At 41.9% G+C, this 21,215-nt stretch overlaps 2 protein-coding genes across 2 annotated transcripts; one reads left to right on the top strand and one right to left on the bottom strand.

Annotated features, from left to right (window-relative positions):
• Positions 1–322: 322 nt before the first annotated feature.
• LOC124015095 (transcription elongation factor 1 homolog) lies at positions 323–11,701 on the bottom strand. The gene is made up of 5 exons (XM_046330035.1): positions 11,604–11,701; positions 10,680–10,794; positions 10,178–10,345; positions 5,060–5,130; positions 323–1,694 (listed from the first exon to the last, which is right to left on the bottom strand). The coding sequence occupies exons 3-5, from the start codon at positions 10,291–10,293 to the stop codon at positions 1,630–1,632; spliced, it is 252 nt and encodes an 83-aa protein (XP_046185991.1). The 5' UTR covers positions 10,294–10,345; positions 10,680–10,794; positions 11,604–11,701; the 3' UTR covers positions 323–1,629.
• A 344-nt stretch (positions 11,702–12,045) lies between these two features.
• LOC124015094 (mitochondrial cardiolipin hydrolase-like) lies at positions 12,046–18,265 on the top strand. The gene is made up of 4 exons (XM_046330034.1): positions 12,046–12,324; positions 12,752–12,942; positions 13,361–13,590; positions 17,305–18,265. The coding sequence occupies exons 2-4, from the start codon at positions 12,752–12,754 to the stop codon at positions 17,562–17,564; spliced, it is 681 nt and encodes a 226-aa protein (XP_046185990.1). The 5' UTR covers positions 12,046–12,324; the 3' UTR covers positions 17,565–18,265.
• Positions 18,266–21,215: the final 2,950 nt, after the last annotated feature.

Here is a 21,215-nt window from a genome sequence, read left to right as displayed (position 1 = left end):
GAGGAGAGATTGAGATAGGGATGGAGGGATATAACAAACTGATAACCACTCATCATCGTGATCATAACTCATTGTCAATATCCACAGCTGAGAACCATGGGCAACGCACACAATCACACAAATGCATTGGGGCAAACATACACACACGGTGCTCACGTCTGAGTTATGACGAGGAAAATGTTAAGGTTTTAGTGGTAAACTGTACAGTTTGGCGGTTTCCTCTAGCTAGCCTACTATCAGGTAATGAAACGGCATGTCTCTCCAGTAGAAACATGCTCTATATAGCTGGTTAACTCTCAGACCGGCGACACAGACACATTCATTGTGGATGTCAAAATACAACACTTTTTAATTTGTCACATTGAAAATAAAAATCATTACAATATTACAACGGGCAACCAATTGCAAATCATTGGCAATTTTCTTATCATTTGAAAAACTAAAATAATCAAATCAATAATAATTTGGACCTACTGTTTATGTACCATCCTACCTCTCGCTTTTAGTACATTTTCTCTAACAAAGGAATGGTGCAACATGTCTTCAGGGAGATACCGTAACCATTTTGACATTAAGAAAAAGGACCTGGGATATTCTTAGAAAATATTTCATAAACCACTTGAGAGTTTAGACTGTTCCAGAAAGCAGGATCAATGACGTAGCCAGCTAACAGTCCCAACAAAATCCAACTTGAAATCGTCATGGTATAATTGACTTGACAACCAACAACAACCCATATTCAAGTTTAGCTTTCTAAATATAAAATAAAGATATATTTAACTGCATATCAAAGTTAGCTGGCTAACTTTACAATCCTACTTTCTGGAACACCCCACTAGGTTACTCTGCATAAACACACTCAGAGTTACACCAAATATACCCCAATGGAATGACCCAACACTATGGTATTGCTGTACTCTGTGGTATTGTGTATCTCTGTACACAGGGGAGAGTAAAAACTAATTGTGGTAAAACAGAAACTAACCCAAGAGCTGCAACTAACTGTATAATCCTACCAGTAAGCTAGGAGCCATGACAACTGACCGCTAAAATGAAGTCTGTATGAATTAAAACGGTGAGTAGGGGAATAGGTTGACTTAACCAGAGTCATATATACCTCTAAGGTCACATCCCACATGGAACCCTATTCCCTATATTGTGCACTATTTTCCACCCGAGCCCTATGGGAGCAGGTCAAAAGTAGTGCCCTACATAGGGAATGGGGTGCCATTTGGGGCGTAACCTATATAGGGCTCTGGACTGAACTATGGCTACTCAAGACAGTCTCGGTGGACGCCAGGTCACTAGTGTGGGAGATGTGCGGTGAGGTAAAGGTCAGAGGTTGCTTACCAGGCTGACTACATTGTAGGCATCTGCCAGATCTCACAACGTCTGGATAGTTGGTTCACATATCAGCTAACCACATGAAACAGCAATATGATGCCCAACAGCAGTTGATGACGTGGCAACTATTGGTTGATGCAATGCGACGTCTGCAATGTAGTCGGCCTGGAACGGGACCATCATCTTGAGCTGAAGACTGGCAGTGATTGGTGAGAAACAGACGAGCGCCACCTCTAAATCAGCTTCCTGTTCCAACGTGAGGTCTTCCGCCCCGGTGAGCCTGGGCTACTGATTGGCTGCTTCACAAGCGTCTATCCAATCACTGTACACATCCACAGGCTCTGACAGATCTTAGAGAGTAAGGTAAGGGACATGTAACTTATAGACACACTCAACCTAGAAAATGTTAGCAACAGGAGATTGGAGTAGATGTGAATGCATGCAGCTGTCTAGTCATTGGTGTATTTACATTTGAGCCATTTATCAGATGCTCTTATCCAGAGGAACTTACTGTGCTGTTAGCATTCCTGATGTTAAAATACCTATAAAACAATCTTATCATAATAGCCAATCCCATTGGATATGGGCATTACATCCTTAGGAAATGACCATTGCTGCAGTCTTATTGATTACGTATCAACTAGCACGGTTACATGCACACGGTAATGTGATTATTGTGGATAGTCAGATGAATATAATAGTTTGATTAAAAACTGCCTATAGGCCCACACATCTTGTCTCAAGAAAATGTCAAATGTTTAATACCCTCCAACACCAAGTTAGTCATACCTCATTTCAGAGTAGGTCATTATCACTGTCAGTGGTGAATGGTAATTCTTCACGTTTTACTGGTAAAATGTTCAGACTGCCTGTCAATCATTTGATCTCAATCAGTTTCATGGGAATATGAATTTAGATCTTCTTGAATTACTGTTTTGTGACCAAATGGAAGCAGATGGTGTTAAAATATTAACATTTCTTGTTATTTTGCATCAAAGCGTTGCCTGCGGCGTGCACACTGTTGAGTCTTGGTAAAAAAAGAGGACTACTCAGCTTCAGATAAGAAACGACAGAAGAGGTGTTTCTGGTGTAACATTACAGGCCTGGTAAAGCAGACTATATGCCATTATATTCTGATCTGCTACGTAAAACACAAATTACACATTGCGATCCTGCGAGACATTGACTTCTCTTTGTTCTAACGTTACTAAACAAGCACCATTGTGAGAAGTGATAATCTTCCATTTGTAATAAGGGATGAGAAGGACTATTAGTTGTCGGCTACATCTAGAGTGATTTTGAGCACTTAGAATCTTGGTGCTGAAAGGACAGCAGTGGTCCTCGTGTCGTTCTGGGGCCCGTAGAGTAATGACCATCGTGACGGACACGTTGTGAATGTGGATCCTAGCTCTCGTTGGTGTCGTGGTAAAGGTCCATGCGGTGGATCAGTTTGTCTGCATACGCAATAGAGGGGGGCACGTTTCTGTAAGCTAAGCACTCAGTAGGTCGAGTTCAAGTGCATTGTACAAGACTGTTTTGAGGACAGCCGTTTTAGCGAACCCTGGTCAGGTTTTTGTCACGTCGGATTTGGCCTCTCAAAGTGGTCACGCCTCCGACCGACGGGCCTCTACACACACGCCTACAGTTCATCCTTCATGCCACCGCCAGAGCGAAAAACAAACACAGTACTACCACCATTTAGGCTATCTACCTATAGGCTGCTATAGACTACATATTGATTTAGTTTGTCATTCTATCGTTTATGGGAATAGTGGTCATTATAAATAAATCATATTTAGGCCTATCAGAATTAATTTGACCATGCAGCCCCGTGTTCTCAATTTGAGAAATGTGAGGGAGATCCGCAAAACAAGTATTAACATACTAACTTGAAATAAATATTATTATTTTTGTATTATTACTTAGAATTAAATTACGAAACAAAATATGCCTTATTAGGCTATGCAATCATTCTACAGTGCCTTGGAATTCACGTTTAGAAAGATGAGTTTGGCTGGTCTTTGGTTTGAGGATCATGCGGTGAGCTATGGAAGCCAAGTCTGTTAATTTAACTTATTCTCCCATGCCCTAATCACAGTCTGCACACATCTATTTTGTAACAATATCTTGGAATAAAATAGAATATATTTGAAAATGATAATTTCCCAAGTGAAAATAGTTTACAAATGCGTATAGGCCATACTTCCGTAGTGACTAGTTCAGTTGTGCTGAATATTTACAGTTGAGAGACAACTTTAGTACTGTTCCAAACTTAAACTTTCCTTTTAGTTTTTAAATAGGCTGTATAGAAATCACAACGTCTCCGGTGCTGCAGCATGCGCTCAGGTGTTGTCCTGCTCTGTTGTGGTATTAACAAAAGATTCTGATCGTCTCCGGTGCTGCAGCATGCGCTCAGGTGTTCTCTGCTCTGTTGTGGTATTAACAAAAGATTCTGATCGTCTCCGGTGCTGCAGCATGCGCTCAGGTGTTGTCCTGCTCTGTTGTGGTATTAACAAAAGATTCTGATCGTCTCCAGTGCTGCAGCATGCGCTCAGGTGTTCTCTGCTCTGTTGTGGTATTAACAAAAGATTCTGATCGTCTCCGGTGCTGCAGCATGCGCTCAGGTGTTGTCCTGCTCTGTTGTGGTATTAACAAAAGATTCTGATCGTCTCCAGTGCTGCAGCATGCGCTCAGGTGTTGTCCTGCTCTGTTGTGGTATTAACAAAAGATTCTGATAGTCTCCGGTGCTGCAGCATGCGCTCAGGTGTTGTCCTGCTCTGTTGTGGTATTAACAAAAGATTCTGATCGTCTCCGGTGCTGCAGCATGCGCTCAGGTGTTCTCTGCTCTGTTGTGGTATTAACAAAAGATTCTGATCGTCTCCGGTGCAGCTGCAGCATGTCCTGCTCTGTTGTGGTATTAACAAAAGATTCAGGTGTCCGGTGCTGCAGCATCTCTCCTGCTCTGTTGTGGTATTAACAAAAGATTCTGATCGTCTCGGTGCTGCAGTGCTGCAGCATGCGCTCAGGTGTTCTCTGCCCTGTTGTGGTATTAACAAAAGATTCTGATCGTCTCCGGTGCTGCAGCATGCGCTCAGGTGTTGTTCTGCTCTGTTGTGGTATTAACAAAAGATTCTGATCGTCTCCGGTGCTGCAGCATGCGCTCAGGTGTGTTCCTGCTCTGTTGTGGTATTAACAAAAAAAGATTCTGTTGTGGTATTGATTCTGATCTCTCCGGTGCTGCAGCATGCAGCAGGTGTCCTGCTCTGGTGTTCTCTGCAGCCAGGTGTTCTCTGCCCTGTGGTGGTATTAACAAAAGTCTCCAGTTATGTAAAATGATGTAGAATTTCATGAAATGTATATAAAAGCCTATTTGGTCTCATACCAAAATAAGAGATTCATGCAGTGCTTTTATTATAATGGATATCTTTTCACCCTCCTCCTTGTCCGTGGAGGTCTGTGAATCCACCACCGTCGGGCTACTTTGTCATGTACAAAGTGAAGAACAGTTTTTATAAAAACTGCATATGGGGCGGCAGGTAGCCTCGTGGTTAAAGCGTTGGACAAGTAACCGAAAGGTTGCAAGATCGAATCCCGAGCTGACAAACATTTGTCGTTCTGCAGTTTAATATCAAATTATTAGCGTGCATGTAAACATACTCAATGTGATTATGAGAACAATAGCTGTTGGGTGAGTTCAATAGACTTCAAAGGATACAGGTAATGGGGGTTTGGAACTCCTCCAGGCAAACTGTGCATGATATTATCCCAGTATTTCTGGTCCTTTCCCTGTTGGCAATACAAGAAAATCAAAAGTTTAAACAAAGTATTAATAAATAGTTGCATCATTAAAATGTCAGAGCTACAGCCTGAGGTGCAGTACCTCCTAGAGAACTACACTAAAATATATAACATTACACACAAGTATGTGGATATCCCTTTGAATTAGTAGATTTGACTATTTCAGCCACACCCGTCACTGACAGGTGTATAAAATTGAGCACACAGCCATGCAATCTCCATAGACAAACAGTGGCAGTAGAATGGCCTTACTGAAGAGCTCAGTGACTTTAAAGATGGCACCGTCATAGGATTCCACCTTTCCAACAAGTCAGTTTGTCCAAATTCTGCCCTGCATGAACTGCCCCGGTCAACTGTAAGTGCTGTTAATGTGAAGTGGAAACGTCTAGGAGCAACAACAGCTCTGCCGTGAAGTGGTAGGTCACACAAGTTCACAGAATGGGACCACCGAGTGCTGAAGCGCGTAAAACCCATCTGTCCTTGGTTGCAACACTCACTACCGAGTCCCAAACTGCCTCTTGAAGCAACGTCAACACAAGAACTGTTCGTCGGGAGCTTCATGAAATCCATTGCCGAGCAGTTGCACAGAAGCCTAAGATCACCATGCCAAGTGTCAGCTGGAGTGGTGTAAAGTACGCCGCAATTGGGACTCTGGAGCAGTGGAAACACGTTCTCTGGCGTGATGAATCATGCTTCACCGTCTGCAGTCCAACAGGCTAATCTGGGTTTCGTCGATGCCAGGAGAACGCTACCTGCCACAATGCATAGTACTAACTGTAAAGTTCAGTGGAGGAGGAATAATAGTCTGGGGCTGTTTTTCCATGGTTTGTGCTAGGCCCCTTAGTTCCAGTGAAGGGAAATCTTAATGCTATAGAATACAATGACATTCTAGACGATTCTGTGCTTCCAACTTTGTGGCAACAGTTTAGGGAAGGCCCTTTCCTGTTTCAGCATGACAATGCCCCTGTGCACAAAGTGAGGTCCATACCTAAATGGTTTGTCGAGATCGTTGTGGAAGAACTTGACTGGCCTGCACAAAGCCCTGACCTCAACCCCATCGAACACCTTTCAGATTATTTGGAAAGCCGAGCAAGCCAGGCCCCACAGCAATGCTCCAACATCTAGTGGAAAGCCTTTTCAAAAGAGTGTAGGCAGAAAAGGAGTGGACCAACTCCATATTAATGCCCATTGACTTTGGAATGTGATGTACGACAAGCAGGTGTCCACATACCTATGGTCACGTAGTGTGCTTTTGACCAGGGCACATAGGGTTCTGGTCAAAGTACGTATGGAATAGGGTGCCATTTGGGAGGTAACGTCTGTGTATGCTATCCTTTGATGCAGTAAAAAATGTAAAACATTGAACAATGAAGCTTTATGAAACATATTTTTTAGTGCTAACCCATTACACCTCTTCCTTTACTGAATTTGCAGGTTTTACGCACCAGTCAAACCTTTAGAAGAGCGCGATGGTTCCCTTTTGATTTGCCATTTGGGAGATAGCCATACTGTACTTTATTTATTTTTTCAGATCAGCTTTAATATTGCGGAATAATGGAAGCTAGAATCTATGTATACACACACACTACTAGAGGTCGACCGATTAATAGGTATGGCCGATTTCAAGTTTTCATTATAAAAATTGGTAATCTGCATTTTTGGATGCCGATTATGGCCGATTACATTGCACTGCACGAGGAAACGTGGCAGGCTGACCACCTGTTACACGAGTGCAGCAAGTAGCCAAGGTAAGTTGCTAGCTAGTATTAAACTTCTTATAAAAACAATCAATCTTCACATAACCACTAGTTAACCTAGTAATATCATCAACCATGTGTAGTTTACTAGCTTGCCCTGTGTTGCATATAATCAATGCGGTGCCTGCTAATTTATCATCGAATCACAGCCTACTTCGACAAACGTGGGATGATTTAACAAAAGCGCACTCACGAAAAAAAGCACAATCGTTGCACGAATGTACCTAACCATAAACATCAACGCCTTTCTTAAAATCAATACACAGAAGTTGATATATTTTTAAACCTGCATATTTGTTTTTTTTTTTTTATTATGTTAGCAGGTAATATTAACTAGGGAAATTGTGTCACTTCTCTTGCGTTCATTGCACTCAGAGTCAAGGTATATGCAACTGTTTGGGCCGCCTGGCTCGTTGCGAACAAATTTGCAAGAATTTTACATAATTATGACATAACATTGAAGGTTGTGCAATGTAACAGCAATATTAAGACTTATGGTTGCCACCCGTCTGATAAAATACAGAACGCTTCGTATTTCACTGAAATAAACGTTTTGTTTTCGAAATTATAGTTTCCGGATTTGACCATATTAATGACCAAAGACTCGTATTTATTTATTATACTATAATTAAGTTTATGATTTGATACTTGAAAGAGCAGTCTGACTGAGCTGTGGTAGGCAGCATCAGGCTCGTAAGCATTCATTCAGCACTTTACTGCGTTTGCCAGCAGCTCTTAGCAATACTTGAATCACAGCGCTGTTTATGACTTCAAGCCTATCCACTCCTGAGATTAGGCTGGCAATACTAATGTGCCAATTAGAACATACAATAGACAAAGGTATATGAAATACAAATGGTATAGAGAGAAATAGTTGACACGTTATAATTCCTAATAATAACTACAACCTAAAACTTCTTAACTGGGAATATTGAAGAACTGGGAATATTGAACCACCAGCTTTCATATGTTCTGAGCAACGAACTTAAACGTTAGCTTTTTACATGGCACATATTGCACTTCAAATCAAATCAAATCCAATCAAATTTATTTATATAGCCCTTCGTACATCAGCTGATATCTCAAAGTGCTGTACAGAAACCCAGCCTAAAACCCCAAACAGCAAACAATGCAGGTGTAAAAGCACTTTTACTTTCTTCTCCAACACTGTGTTTTTGTATTATTTAAACCAAATTGGGCATGTTTCATTATTTATTTGAGACTAAATTGATTTTATTTATGCATTATATTAAGTTAAAATAAAAGTGTTCAATGTTCATTCAGTATCGTTGTAATTGTCATTATTACAAATACATTTAAAAAATAATTTACAAAATAATAATAAATATTATATATATATATATATATTTTAAACGGCCGATTAATCGGTATCGGCTTTTTTGGGTCCTCCAATTATCGGTATTGAAAAATTATAAAATCGGTCGACCTCTACATGGTACAAATCAAAAGTTTGGACGCCTACTCATTCCAGGGTTTTTTCTTTATTTTTCATATTTTCTACATTGTAGAATAATAGTGAAGACATCAAAACTATGAAATAACACATGGAATCATGTAGTACCCCAAAAAAGTGTTTGAAAAATCTCATATATTTAGATTTGTTTAAGTGCCAAGAGTGTGCAAAACATCAACTCAAAGTGTGGCTACTTTGAAGAATCTAAAATATATTTTGATTTGTTCACTTTTTTGGCTACCACATGATTCCATGTGTTATTTCATAGTTTTGATGTCATCACTGTTACTCTACAATGTAGAAAATTGTAAAAATAAAGAAAAGTATGCATATATAAACTCAGCAACAAACAAAAAAAAACATCCCTTTTCAGGACCCCGCCTTTCAAAGGTAATTCGTAAAAATCCAAATAACTTCACAGAACTTCATTGTAATGGGTTTAAACACTGTTTCCCATACTTGTTCAATGAACCATAAACAATTAATGAACATGCAGCTGTGGAACGGTCATTAAGACGCTAACAGCTTACAGAAGGTAGGCAATTAAGGTCACAGTTATGAAAACTTAGGACACTAAAAGAGGCCTTTCTACCGACTCTGAAAAACACCAAAAGAAAGATGCCGAGGGTCCCTGCTCATCTGCGTGAACGTGCCTTAGGCATGCTGCAAGGAGGCATGAGGACTGCAGATGTGGCCAGGGCAATAAATTGCAATGTCTGTACTGTTGAGACACCTAAGACAGCGCTACAGGGAGACAGGACAGACTGCTGATCGTCCTCGCAGTGGCAGACCACGTGTAACAACACCTGCACAGGATCAGTACAGCCGAACATCACACCTGCAGGACAGGTACAGGATGGCAACAACAACTACCCGAGTTACACCAGGAACGCACAATCCCTCCATCAGTGCTCAGACAGTCTGCAATAGGCTGAGAGGCTGGACTGAGGGCTTGTAGGCCTGTTGTAAGGCAGGTCCTCACCAGACATCACTGGCAACAATGTCACCTATGGGCACAAACCCACCGTCGCTGGACCAGACAGGACTGGCAAAAACTGCTCTTCAGTGACGAGTCACAGTTTTGTCTCACCAGGGGTGATGGTCGGATTCGCATTTATCATCGAAGGAATGAGCGTTACACCGAGGCCTGTACTCTGGAGCGGGATCGATTTGGAGGAGGGTCCGCCATGGTCTGGGACGGAATGTCACAGCATCATCTGGTGCAGTCCATGAGGGGGAGATGCACTGCAGTACTTAATGCAGCTGGTGGCCATACCAGATACTGACTGGACACATTATTCAATTTATGTTAGTCACATGTCTGTGGAACTTGTTCATTTCTCAGAACAAGACTAGACTGATGAGTTTCAGAAGAAAGTTCTTTGTTTCTAGCCATTTTGAGCCTGTAATCGAACCCACAAATACTGATGCTCCAGATACTCAACAAGTCTAAAGAAGGCCAGTTATATTGCTTTTTTAATCAGGACAACAGTTTTCAGCTGTGCTAACATAAAAGGGTTTTCCAATGAACAATAAGCCTTTAAAAATTATAAAAACTTGGATTAGCTAACACAACGTGCCATTGGAGTGATGGTTGCTGATAATGGGCCTCTGTACACCTATGTAGATATTATATTTTTAAAAATCAGACGTTTACAAAAATCAGACATTAACCATGTCTACACTGTATTTCTGATCAAGTTGATGTTATTTTAAATGACAAAAAACAAGAACATTTCTAAGTGACCCCAAACTTCTGAACGGGAGTATATATACACTTAATATACTGTACTTTGTTACTTACATTTTCACATCACATGACTTTTCGTGATTGCAGAACGGACAGGTGAATTGAGTGTCCAAATTTCCAGTAAGCTTCTTCTTTGGGGGGGGCTTTCTCTTGGACTTGCGGCGACCCATATTAGGTAGTCTTCACGTGTACCGTAACGTTAGCTAGATAGTTGGCTTAACTCTGTGGAGCAAATGTACATCAAAAACAAATAATGCAATTTTGTAACGGAATGGATCGCAGTCGTTCAATCAACTCAACGTTTAGTAAACTGTAAATTAACAATATAATCCTGCTAGCTAGCTAGGTGCATGTAGCTAGCTAGTTTAGCTACTACAACAACAACGTGTGTTGTTGTCATAAACTCAGTTAACTCTCCAACATCTTTCCTTGTCGATGGTATAGTATCATGAAACCGAATGGTTCGTTATTAATAATGGAAAGAACAACATTATATATAATCAAGCTAGCTTATATTATATCATTTTTCCATGAAACCATGTATTTGTTTAGCTACCTTTCCTAAGACCACACTCCGGCTTTTTAGTGAAGAAATCAAGCAAGGAGAACCGGAAGTTCTTCTTCTTCTTTAAAGTTACGGCAAACTACACCTATTGGTATATTGCCGCCACCTAATGTACGGAGTATTGAAACAAAACACACAAACAGTCCCACTGAGTCCTCAGAAATGCCCAGGCACACACACAAAGATGCCTATTTTCTCCGATTTCCTCTCCGTTTGTGCTGTGTAGTTGAAAACCAAGTTAATAAATGCTATAAAGTCCACCTTAATATGCTAAATGTCATGATCCCTCTGTTAACACGGAACATATTGTTTCTACTACTACAATCACTTTTTCAACTTCACTCCTTCCACTCGTCTCCGTCTCAATGCCTTCAGATACATTCTGGACAGCCCTTATTCTTGCCCATACGTCTCATTCACCCTAACAGGGCACTTCAGAAAATCGGGTGCATGTTCACCACATTTGCAGCATTTAGGCTCAGCTGGCATAGAATACACCTCCCGTCCACATACACTTGACATGACCAAATAATTTAGATTTATCACACTGCATGGGTTTGGGCATGAAGGCTCTTGCATGAAATCCCATATAACCCAAATACACGTGAGAAGAGAGAGACTCTTCATAAATAAACACAATAGAATGGCTGGATGAAGTGGGTTTCTGCATCCGTTGTTGTGCACCAACCACTTGACCCAATTCTTCTTGTATATCCTTTGCATTTACTTCTAGCGCCACCCCAGAGATAACACCATTGATAACACTCATCGACGCCACCTCATCCAACGCATCCACAATTTTAATAGAGACTTCAAACGGATCTCCCAGGAAACAACCTCGAGCCAAAACCCCTATTCCAACCAACAAATACTCAGAACAAGATTTGGATTTACTAGTTTCCACTACCACTTTACTTCTCTTATTTCCTTTTGCATTCGTCACTGTAATCAAATGATTCTCATCTCCACTCGACACGCCATCTGATTCAAACAGAACATCTGCTTCAGCCATTTTTCCTCCTGAGATCGCCTTCAGAACCGGATGTTAACATGAACAACTGGCGTCATCTTCTTCTTTGTCTTCTTGGTAAGTTTTATTGGCGAATCGCAACCAACTGATAAGTGCATACACATACACCAACTGTACAGGTGTGTGAATCCTTTCACGACCTATATATTCTCTTAACTAACCCTGCATTTCTAATACAATAAAATGATTCCCTACAAACCTCACTAATTCCATCATCCCCATCCAACCTCTCTGACCCTGTCAAACAACCCCTCTTTCTACACCATACGTTTCACAAAAAAATGTAACGACCCTGGGTTTATAAGCGCGGAAATCGACTCTGCCGTTTTAGTATGTTTTTGCGTCACAGTCGATAGCGCGCCGAACCTCGGGCTAGAAGGTCGAGGGTTCGAGACCTGCTCCCTGCTGTTTCATTAAATTCATTACAATAATAATACATGTTCAACCGTTTTAACAACTGTCCACTGATTGGTGGAAACGTTGCAAATATCCCGCGAGTTTTAAATTGATTGACAGCTCTAGAGCACTGGTCGACCTTCGTCTTCGAAGTCCACTCAACTAAAAGTCCATCGTGAAAACAGATGCTCGACGGTGAAAAAAGTCAAGGTAGCTAAAGTGGTTTAAAATAAGAGTTCATTCTAGCACACAACATGTATGAACTGAGATATTGTGCTTATGAAGGTAGCTCAGACTTGCAGAGATAAGATAGTTAGATGGCCCTGACTAATAAACTAATTTAGCTGGCTAACTATCGAAGTTGCTATAGCCTCTGCACCGGGCTGCAGCAGTGGTCCATTATTTGCTAGCGATGTCATTGTCCTTATAAAGCTGGTGAAAACGAGCTCCGTTCACAAGTTAATGGCTGTTTTGCATATCCAACAGACCTCAACTATCATTAGCTGTCAAGACTTCACCCTAGCTAGGCTAATCCTAACCAAGAGCTGAAAGGCAGGGGAAAGGTGGGAAGGCCTACTGTATGTAATTTAGCGCTTCCATTCAACATTTTCATGACAACTTCTCCCGCTGCCCACAGATGTCAGTGGTTCAGATGGTGAAGATCGTGGGTCTGGGGGCTGTGGCCCTCACTCTCAGTGTGGAGTGGTTGGGCTGGCTCTTCTGTCGTCTCTGGCCCAGGAAAATATCCAGAGGGCCCCTGAAAGAAGTCTTCTTTTTCCCTACAGAGGTCGCCTGCACGGAGCGTCTCTTCACTCCTAACTCACCATTGTAAGTAATAGAATGTGTTCCAAATGGCACCTTTTACCAGGGCCCTGTAGTGGCCCAGTAGTGCATACTAGTGCCCTAGGGTACCACTTGGGATGCCAGTACAGTCAACATTAACTACTCACCATCATATTCATTAATAATATATCTATCCAATGTCTCCAAGAATGTGGCTGTTTTTTGATAGCCTTTCTGTTGATTTGAGATGTTTTGCTATGGGATAGGAATAATGATTCAATGAGTGACTACTATACAGTAGATACACCTTCCACAGTAACTCCTTCTCTCTCTCCCTTTCCTCTCCCTCTTATCCTCCTCTCCTCTGTCCCCCATCATCTTCCCCTGTCCCCATCATCTTCCCCTCCTCTTTCCCTCTCCCATTCTTTCTCTTTCCTCCCTCTTTCCCCATCCCCCCCTCCAGCCCCTGCCCCTGTCCTTTACCCCACAACATCAACACCTCCTTCACCCGTCTCCTGGGCCACATCCTGTCTGCCTCCTCCTCCTTGGACCTGTGTGTGTTCGCCTTCACCAACCTGGACCTGAGCCGGGCCGTGCTGGCCCTCCACACCAGGGGCATCCCCATCCGTATCCTCACTGACATGGACTACACCCTCATCACCGGCTCCCAGATAGGGGCCATCCGCAGAGCAGGTAGGTTGATGGCAGAGGCCCAATCCTAAAGCAGTTATTGGAACCTACCACCTAGCTATGTACAATCCCCCTATCCTCCGACATCACTCATCTGCAAATCAGGTTGGGCCAGGGGTTCCCAAAGTTTTTCACTCAGGCCCCCCTTCCAGCATTGGGGGACATCCCACGCGCCATGTCTATTTCTATGGGAACAAGCACTGTTCATGGCACAATGTTCACACCCCTCTTGTTGACAGAGAGAAAATGTTGCAGGTTTGTTTGTTTTCTGGAATTATATACATTTTGCCTTCTCTAATATGTATTCATGTAATTTTTGTCTGACTCAAACATTACAACTAAATCTATGGGCTAAAAAACCTAGCCAAAAAATATTAGCTGACATGGGCTAGTTGATCTGGACATTTCTGAGTTGTAAATAGCTCTCTAAGGTATGCAATGACAAACATGCCATGAGAAAAACTGGGGAGGAGGTGATAATGCAGAGTCTGAAGTCATTTGATCTTATTGATCAATCAATTCAGTCAAAGTTATTTCTGGAGTGTTATAACTAGATCCCAGAGTGGTTCCTGGTTCCTGGTTATAGCCTAATCATAATTCATGTGATTTACAATGTGGTTTTATCATGCTGCTCTGCACTCCCAACTTCTTCAGTGTAGTCAGTTACACACTGTCCATGCTCATAATGCATAGATAGTGTTTGCATCTCAAATGGCACCCTATTCCCTATATAGTACACTACTTTTTGGTCGGAACTAGTGTAGGGCTGCAAGATGTGGGCAGAAAAGCGAATTGTGAATAAAACAGGTTTTTAACCAAACACTGTGATTGCTATTTGACATGTGATATAGATCAAACTCTTGGGCAGACTGTTGGAATCATAGAAATAGAATGATTTACATTAAGAAGAAAAGTGGAAAGCAAAATGTTCTTGTTTGGAACAATCGGTTGACTTAACAGAACAGCATGTGAACTAGGTGAATCTAACGGCGAGGAGGAGGAACTGCACCGCTTGAGTGACGGGGCGGAGCTTGGTGTGTGTGGGAAGCAGTCGCAAGAGGAGACAAATCACAGAGTAAACTTTAAAAACAAACCCTACACAAGGCTGAGATGCAAAAATATTGCATGAGACATGGATCTCTTGCGATATGGAAATATTTCGATGTGAATTCAATGAATTGGGCAGACCTACTATATAGAGAATAGGAACGCAGTCAGAGGGATGATAGAATATGTTGCAAGTGTGGTCTGGCCCTAGTGGGCTTGCCAGCACAAGCACAGACGAGTCAGAAAGCTGTGGATTTGCACATGGAATGTAGACTTGGGAGCACCAATGCAGCTCTGATAAATACATTGAATAGCACACGGTTACATCTGTATTGTGGTTTCAAGTCCTGTGTGCTCAGGCTGTGGTTAGGCTACATTTGTATCATTTGAGGGGCGAGCATCACAAGCAAAGTCATTTTGTATCAATTTACTTCACCCACGAGAACCATTAGCACAGGCAAATCTGATTGGGCTAGCTGTATCAAAGCCTCTGCCATAGAAACCAATGGAGCATGGCTTTGTGTCTGTGGTTGCATAACTTTCACCTACACAATGCAGAAAAAACACTTGTCTCTAGTTCAGCCCGTTCAAAACTAAAGATCTATTTTACCGGAGCTACACTGAACAAAAATAGAAACGCATCATGCAACAATTTCAAAGATTTTACTGAGTTACAGTTCGTATAAGGAAATCCGTTAACTGAAATAAATTAGGCCCTAAATCTATGGATTTCACATGACTGGGAAAACAGATATGTATCTGTTGGTCACAGGTACCTTAAAGAAAGGTAGGGGCATAGATCAAATAAAATGTCAGTATCTGGTGTGACCACCATTTGCCTCATGCAGTGCGACACATCTCCTTCACATAGAGTTGATCAGTCTATTGATTGTGGCCTGTGGAATGTTGTCCCACTCCTCTTCAATGGCTGTGCGAAGTTGCTGGATATTAACGGGAACTGGAACACGCTGTCGTACACGTTGATCCAGAGCATCCCAAACATGCTCAATAAGTGACACGTCTGGTGAGTATGCAGGCCATGGAAGAACTGGGAAATTTTCCGTATCCAGGAATTGTGTACAGATCCTTGGGACATGGGGCCGTGCATTATCATGCTGAAACATGAGGTGTTGGTGGCGGATGAATGGCACGAAAATGTGCCTCAGTATCTCTGTGCCTTCAAATTGCCATCAATAAAATGCAATTGTGTTCGTTGTCTGTAGCTTATGACTGCCCATACCACAACCCCAGCGCCATCATGGGACACTCTGTTCACAATGTTGACATCAGCAAATCGCTCGCCCACACGACGCCATACAGGCTTTCTGCCATCTGCCCCGTACAGTTGAAACCAGGATTCGTCCATGAAGAGCAAACTTCTCCAGCGTGCCAGTGGCCATCGAAGGTGAGCATTTGCCCACTGAAGTTGGTTACGACGCCAAACTGCAGTCAGGTCAAGACACTGGTGAGGACGATGAGCACACAGATGAGCTTCCCTGAAACGGTTTCTGACCATTTTTTAAGAAATTCTTCGGTTGTGCAAACCCACAGTTTCATCAGTTGTCAGGGTGACTGGTCTCAGATGATCCCACAGGCGAAGAAGCTGGATGTGGGGAGGTCCAGGGCTGGCATAGTTACACTTAGTTTTCTGTTGTACGGCTGGTTGGATGTACTGCCAAATTCTCTAAAACGATGTTAATGGCGGCTTATGGTAGAGAAATAAACATTACATTATCTGGCAACAGCTCTGGTGGACATTCCTGCAGTCAGCATGCCAATTGCACGCTCCCTCAACTTGAGACATCTGTGGCATTGTGTTGTGACAAAACTGAACATTTTAGAGTGGCCTTTTATTGTTCTCAGCACAAGGTGCACCTGTGTAATGATTATCATCTTCTTCATATGTCATGCCTGTCAGATGGATGGTTTATCTTAGCAAAGGAGAAGTGCTCACTAACAGGAATGTAAACAAATTTGTGCCACACATTTTTGGGAAATAAGCTTTTTGTGCCTATGAAAAAATCTAGGCTCTTTTATTTCAGCTCACGAAACATGGGACCAGCACTTTACATGTTGCGTTTATATTTTTGTTTAGTATACATATTCTATTTCTAGCACGGATTTGCGGGACGCTCTTAAAGGGTTAAATACAGTGCTTGACTTGGGCAGGAGCTGAGTACTGGTACCTCAAATGTTCTACTGCTTGCGCTCACGTTCCCCTTTATAGAATATATGTTCAAAGTATTGTGGCGCTCCTCCACCTAAATAGAAACAGTACCGGCATGCAAAATGAGTACCTGAACCTATTTCAGTCCCAAGTCAAGCACTGGGTACACAAAATACAGTTTGGATCAGTTAGATTGAGTTCATTACTACTAAATACATTAACTGGGACATTTTAGATGTGCTGCAAAATTATTTATCCCATCAAGGTGTGCCACAATTTTTTTAAAGGAAAAAAAAAAGGTTGGGAACCACTTCCTTAGACAGACAAATGATGAATGGCACAAGCTGTCTGTCTGTCTCTCTTTCTGTTTCTCTCTATTTGGAATCTCTGTGAGGTCCAACTCTGTGGGAGGTGTGACTCCACCACAATGCACCACAACTGTGACTGTATTCATAATATAGCATGGCCCCTCTCATCCTGTGTATTCCCCTTCCATTCCCCAGGCATCTGTGTGAGGTGTGACTCCGGCGCCGTCCACATGCACCACAAGTTCGCCGTGGTGGACGGCCGGCGCCTAATCACCGGCTCCCTGAACTGGACGCTGACAGCCATCCAGAGCAACAAAGAGAACATCCTGGTCACGGAGGAACCGGACCTAGTCCTGCCCTTCATCACTGAGTTCCAGAGGCTCTGGGATGTCAATGACCCGGCTAGGAGACACCTGCTGTCCATCGCTGAGAAACCTGCTAGTTTAGTACTATAGAGAGACAGAGAAACATGGCTGAAATGTTGGTATGGTCAGTAGCTGGTGGTTACTTTTGGTTTACCAACTGGTACGGTGATTATGTAGAATGTTTTATTATATTTTCCATTTGTAAGAAACCTGCTAGTTTAGTATTATGGATAGAAAGGTGTATGGGCCTTATCTGGGACAAACCTGTCCAAATAAAAACAGTATTTATATAAGTGTAGTGTGGTACGTTAGGATTGGGCAGTACTGGTCAAGTACATGATGTATAATTTGGGTAGTTTGCTATCTAGTAGTTTTATATTTTTTTCAATCTCAGATAAACCTGCTCATCCACATCTTATCAGAGAAACCAGCTTTCTTCGTCATGTAGACTGAGAGAAACATGGCTTTCATCTGTAGTTTCCTACTTCAGTAGAAGTAATATATTTTTGACAGATCAATCGCTGCTTTAGACTGGTGTGGGGATGATGTAGAATGGGTAGTTTGATATTTTGTACTTGAAAGTTTTTTTATAGTTTTACATTGTACATTGAGGTATTTTGTTATTGTACACAATGTTGTATATATTTTAATACAAAGTCATTTGAATTGTTGTTTTTTTGTTTAATGTTACATTGGATAACTAAAAGATAGGAATTTGTTTTGTATGTTAAATGCTATATTTAAAATAAGATTTGATTACAGTATTTGGATAAAGATAGAAATAGTGAGAATACTTCATGTTAACTCAGTCCATCCTATGGCTTATCATTAAGAACCAGACAACTATGCCTAGTCAGAACAATTGCACTGAGAGATAAGTGGTGCATTGCAGTCACGCAGAAGATATTTGTAATGCTTCTCAGAGCACACAGCTCAAATTAAAAATCCACTCTACTGCAATATGGCAGGCCTCCTGCATCTCAATCCCCCAGAATCTGTGTCCCAAATGACAAATTATTCCCTATATAGTGCACTACTTTTGACCACAGGATGAAAAGTAGTGCACTAAATGAGTAGGGTGCCATTTGGCCTTGTGCCCAGGATCTATAGCGTACTTCCTTTTCTCATGCAGGAAGGAGCATTATTTATATGATCAGTCAGAGCCCTGTGTGGTAAAGGCCAGTCAGCTAGACCATACCTTTCATATTGCTCTGTGTCAGCTAGACTGTACAGTATGCTAGACTGCCTTCATCACTTTGCTGTGGGGATGGATATTCAGAAGGCTGAATGAAGAATGATGCAGCATTCAGGTGCTAGTTGGAACTTCTCAGTAATACATAAGGCCCTATTCAATCAAAACCGTAATGTGGGTTGGGTATCCTCAATGATAAGATAGAAATACATTCCCACGGTTTAGTTAGTGGTATAAATATATCAACATGTGTCTAATACACAGGGTTGCACCATTCTGGTAACATTCCCCGGTTTTAAGGAAATCCTGGTAGGAGTTTTCCAGGATTTCTTATTCCCTCCTAATTCCAGGTATTTCCAACCAGGATTTGTGGAAAACCGGGGAATTTTGGTAAAGACACTGGCATTGAAACCCTACTCACATGCCTACATAGCACACTATCGCTGATACTAAAGCTGATTGGGTTTTTCTTTTAACTACGCTGATCCTTGTATGTATTCTCATTTATATCGATTTAATATTTAGTAATATAGGCCTACCATATTTGAGTAACTGTTGTAGAGGAAAAGGTGGAGAATCTTGTATTTGTTTGCCTGGTTGACTATACATTTCCTCTGAACTGTAACAATGTCAACTTTGTTGAACGAGGGGGAGAGAAAATAAGAAAACGAACAATCCATGAAATGCACAACGCGCACCCCTGTGCGCACGGCACTCTTAACTACCGTGGAAGTTCAGCAAACGGGCAACACTACATACAGAGGTTGTGTGAACGTGGATGCATCGCTGTTCTCTGGGTCGGACTGTCGGTGACACTGGGTTAATATAGGGAAACTTCCGCAGCCTTCCATATCACAAACATCTACGGAGGAGCGAGCATGAGATCCGGGAGTACCGTACAGTAGGCGAGAGGAAAGAAAGACATCGAGTTGGAACCGGAGGAGGGAGTGGACGAAAAAACGATTCACACTGGATTTGAGGTAAAGAACCCGACAGTATTTTCAGGAGCGTTTCTTATGAGTTTTTGGTTATGATCTTATTTTTCATGTTGTACAGCAATGAGATATTGGCCATATGGAAGCCCGGAGATGCATCCCTTTCATGATTGTCAAACTCAAAAGTTATGGGTGTTTTTAATATTTTTTCGCAAAAGGCTACAATCAGTTTAGACTAGGACCGCTCGTGTGGTTTTGGGACAGCTGTTGCCTTTGTTTACATAATCTTTCAGCAAGTGCCTACAACCAGTATTCTCATTATGTTGTATGCTTTAGGCCTACTATATCAGAGTAGACTAGGCCTATTTGTGCAGATCTATTACCGTCAACTAAATAAATTGATATAATAACGACAGCTGTTGGCCAACTTGAATTGGGAATTTATTGCCTTACTGTTGACTTTTTGAGCAGGCAGTTCAACGGTTTACATTTGTATATTAGTCTTATAGTCTATTGGCCGTACATTCATGAGATTGTAATGTATGCGTCCCAAATGGCACTCCCTAGTGCACAACTTGAAATAGGGTGCCATTCGGGATATACACTTGGAACAGGGTGCCATTCCGCAGACAACCATAAATTGTTTGGGTCATCATATCCGGTTGGGAGGAATTAAAAGCGTCCCACCCATCACCTCAAACAAGTGACCTCCTTTACCGTTTCCATCCACATAAACAAACAAACAAACACACCCAGCTATGTGGTTCTGATCAGAAGTAGTGCACTCTAGACTAGGGAAAGTAGTATTTTTACATATGCCCACTATGTACAGTGAGTGGAATGTTGCATCATGTCCTGATTCCTTCCTACCTTGTACCACCACTGTGACTCAAGTCCCTCTGGGTCACGTCACGTACACCTTGTCACATAGAACAATGATTCCAGCCTCAGGTTGGAACATACTGAAATATACTTGTAATGTTCCCAACTGTTACTAGTGGAATATGTCATTTTTACTTAATATACCTCCATTTTAAAGGGACATGTGTAATATCTTTACTTTTGACAGTCCCTTTTGAAGGAGGGGAATATACCTGTGTGGTTTTATGATTGATAAAAAGGCCTACATTGAAATTGAATGCGTTGATATGGGTCAATTCTCCCCATAAAAGCCACAAACATAGATCCCAACATGAATGCAGTCAGAATTGAGTTCTAAGTGCTATTTTGGCAACAGTAACATGCACTGGTTTCTTCTAGTTGTGTTACTGTATTCAGTGTGTGTGTCTGTTGGGTCTCTGTAATGCTTAGTTTTTATGGCCCTGGATGGTTTGTGCTGAGCTGGTTGCCAAGGAAACGGTCTTAATCAGGCAAAGAGCACTGCTCAGCGTCCCTCATATGCGCAGTGTCCCTCATATGCTCCAGGCCAGGAGAGAGAGAGAGAGATGGAGAGCGAGAGAGAGAAGAAGTGGACATTCTGGGGTCATTTCCATGTAAAAGGACCCATGAGCATCAACATGTGAAGTTTATAGGAGCATATCAAATTGGGTTGCGAATCCGTCTATATTTTTGAGAAGTTGAGGCATATACACGGCCGTGAGGACACCGAGGTCC

The sequence above is a fragment of the Oncorhynchus gorbuscha genome, linkage group LG26 (assembly GCF_021184085.1).
Source record: "Oncorhynchus gorbuscha isolate QuinsamMale2020 ecotype Even-year linkage group LG26, OgorEven_v1.0, whole genome shotgun sequence".
Taxonomy (NCBI): domain Eukaryota; kingdom Metazoa; phylum Chordata; class Actinopteri; order Salmoniformes; family Salmonidae; genus Oncorhynchus; species Oncorhynchus gorbuscha.
Note: the sequence above shows the minus strand (reverse complement) of the source record. Positions and strands in the feature narration are given on the sequence as shown.

What these genes read in the sequence shown, in the direction of transcription:
- LOC124015094 (XM_046330034.1), top strand. Translation starts at nt 12,752, where the DNA reads ATGTCAGTGGTTCAGATGGTGAAGATCGTGGGTCTGGGGGCTGTGGCC. An exon ending in TTCACTCCTAACTCACCATT is followed by an intron (nt 12,943 to 13,360) that starts GTAAGTAATAGA and finishes CCCCCCCTCCAG; the next exon opens with CCCCTGCCCCTGTCCTTTAC. An exon ending in AGGGGCCATCCGCAGAGCAG is followed by an intron (nt 13,591 to 17,304) that starts GTAGGTTGATGG and finishes TCCATTCCCCAG; the next exon opens with GCATCTGTGTGAGGTGTGAC.
- LOC124015095 (XM_046330035.1), bottom strand. Translation starts at nt 10,293, where the DNA reads ATGGGTCGCCGCAAGTCCAAGAGAAAGCCCCCCCCAAAGAAGAAGCTT. An exon ending in AAGTCATGTGATGTGAAAAT is followed by an intron (nt 5,131 to 10,177) that starts GTAAGTAACAAA and finishes TATTGCCAACAG; the next exon opens with GGAAAGGACCAGAAATACTG. An exon ending in GTTCCAAACCCCCATTACCT is followed by an intron (nt 1,695 to 5,059) that starts GTATCCTTTGAA and finishes TTACTCTCTAAG; the next exon opens with ATCTGTCAGAGCCTGTGGAT.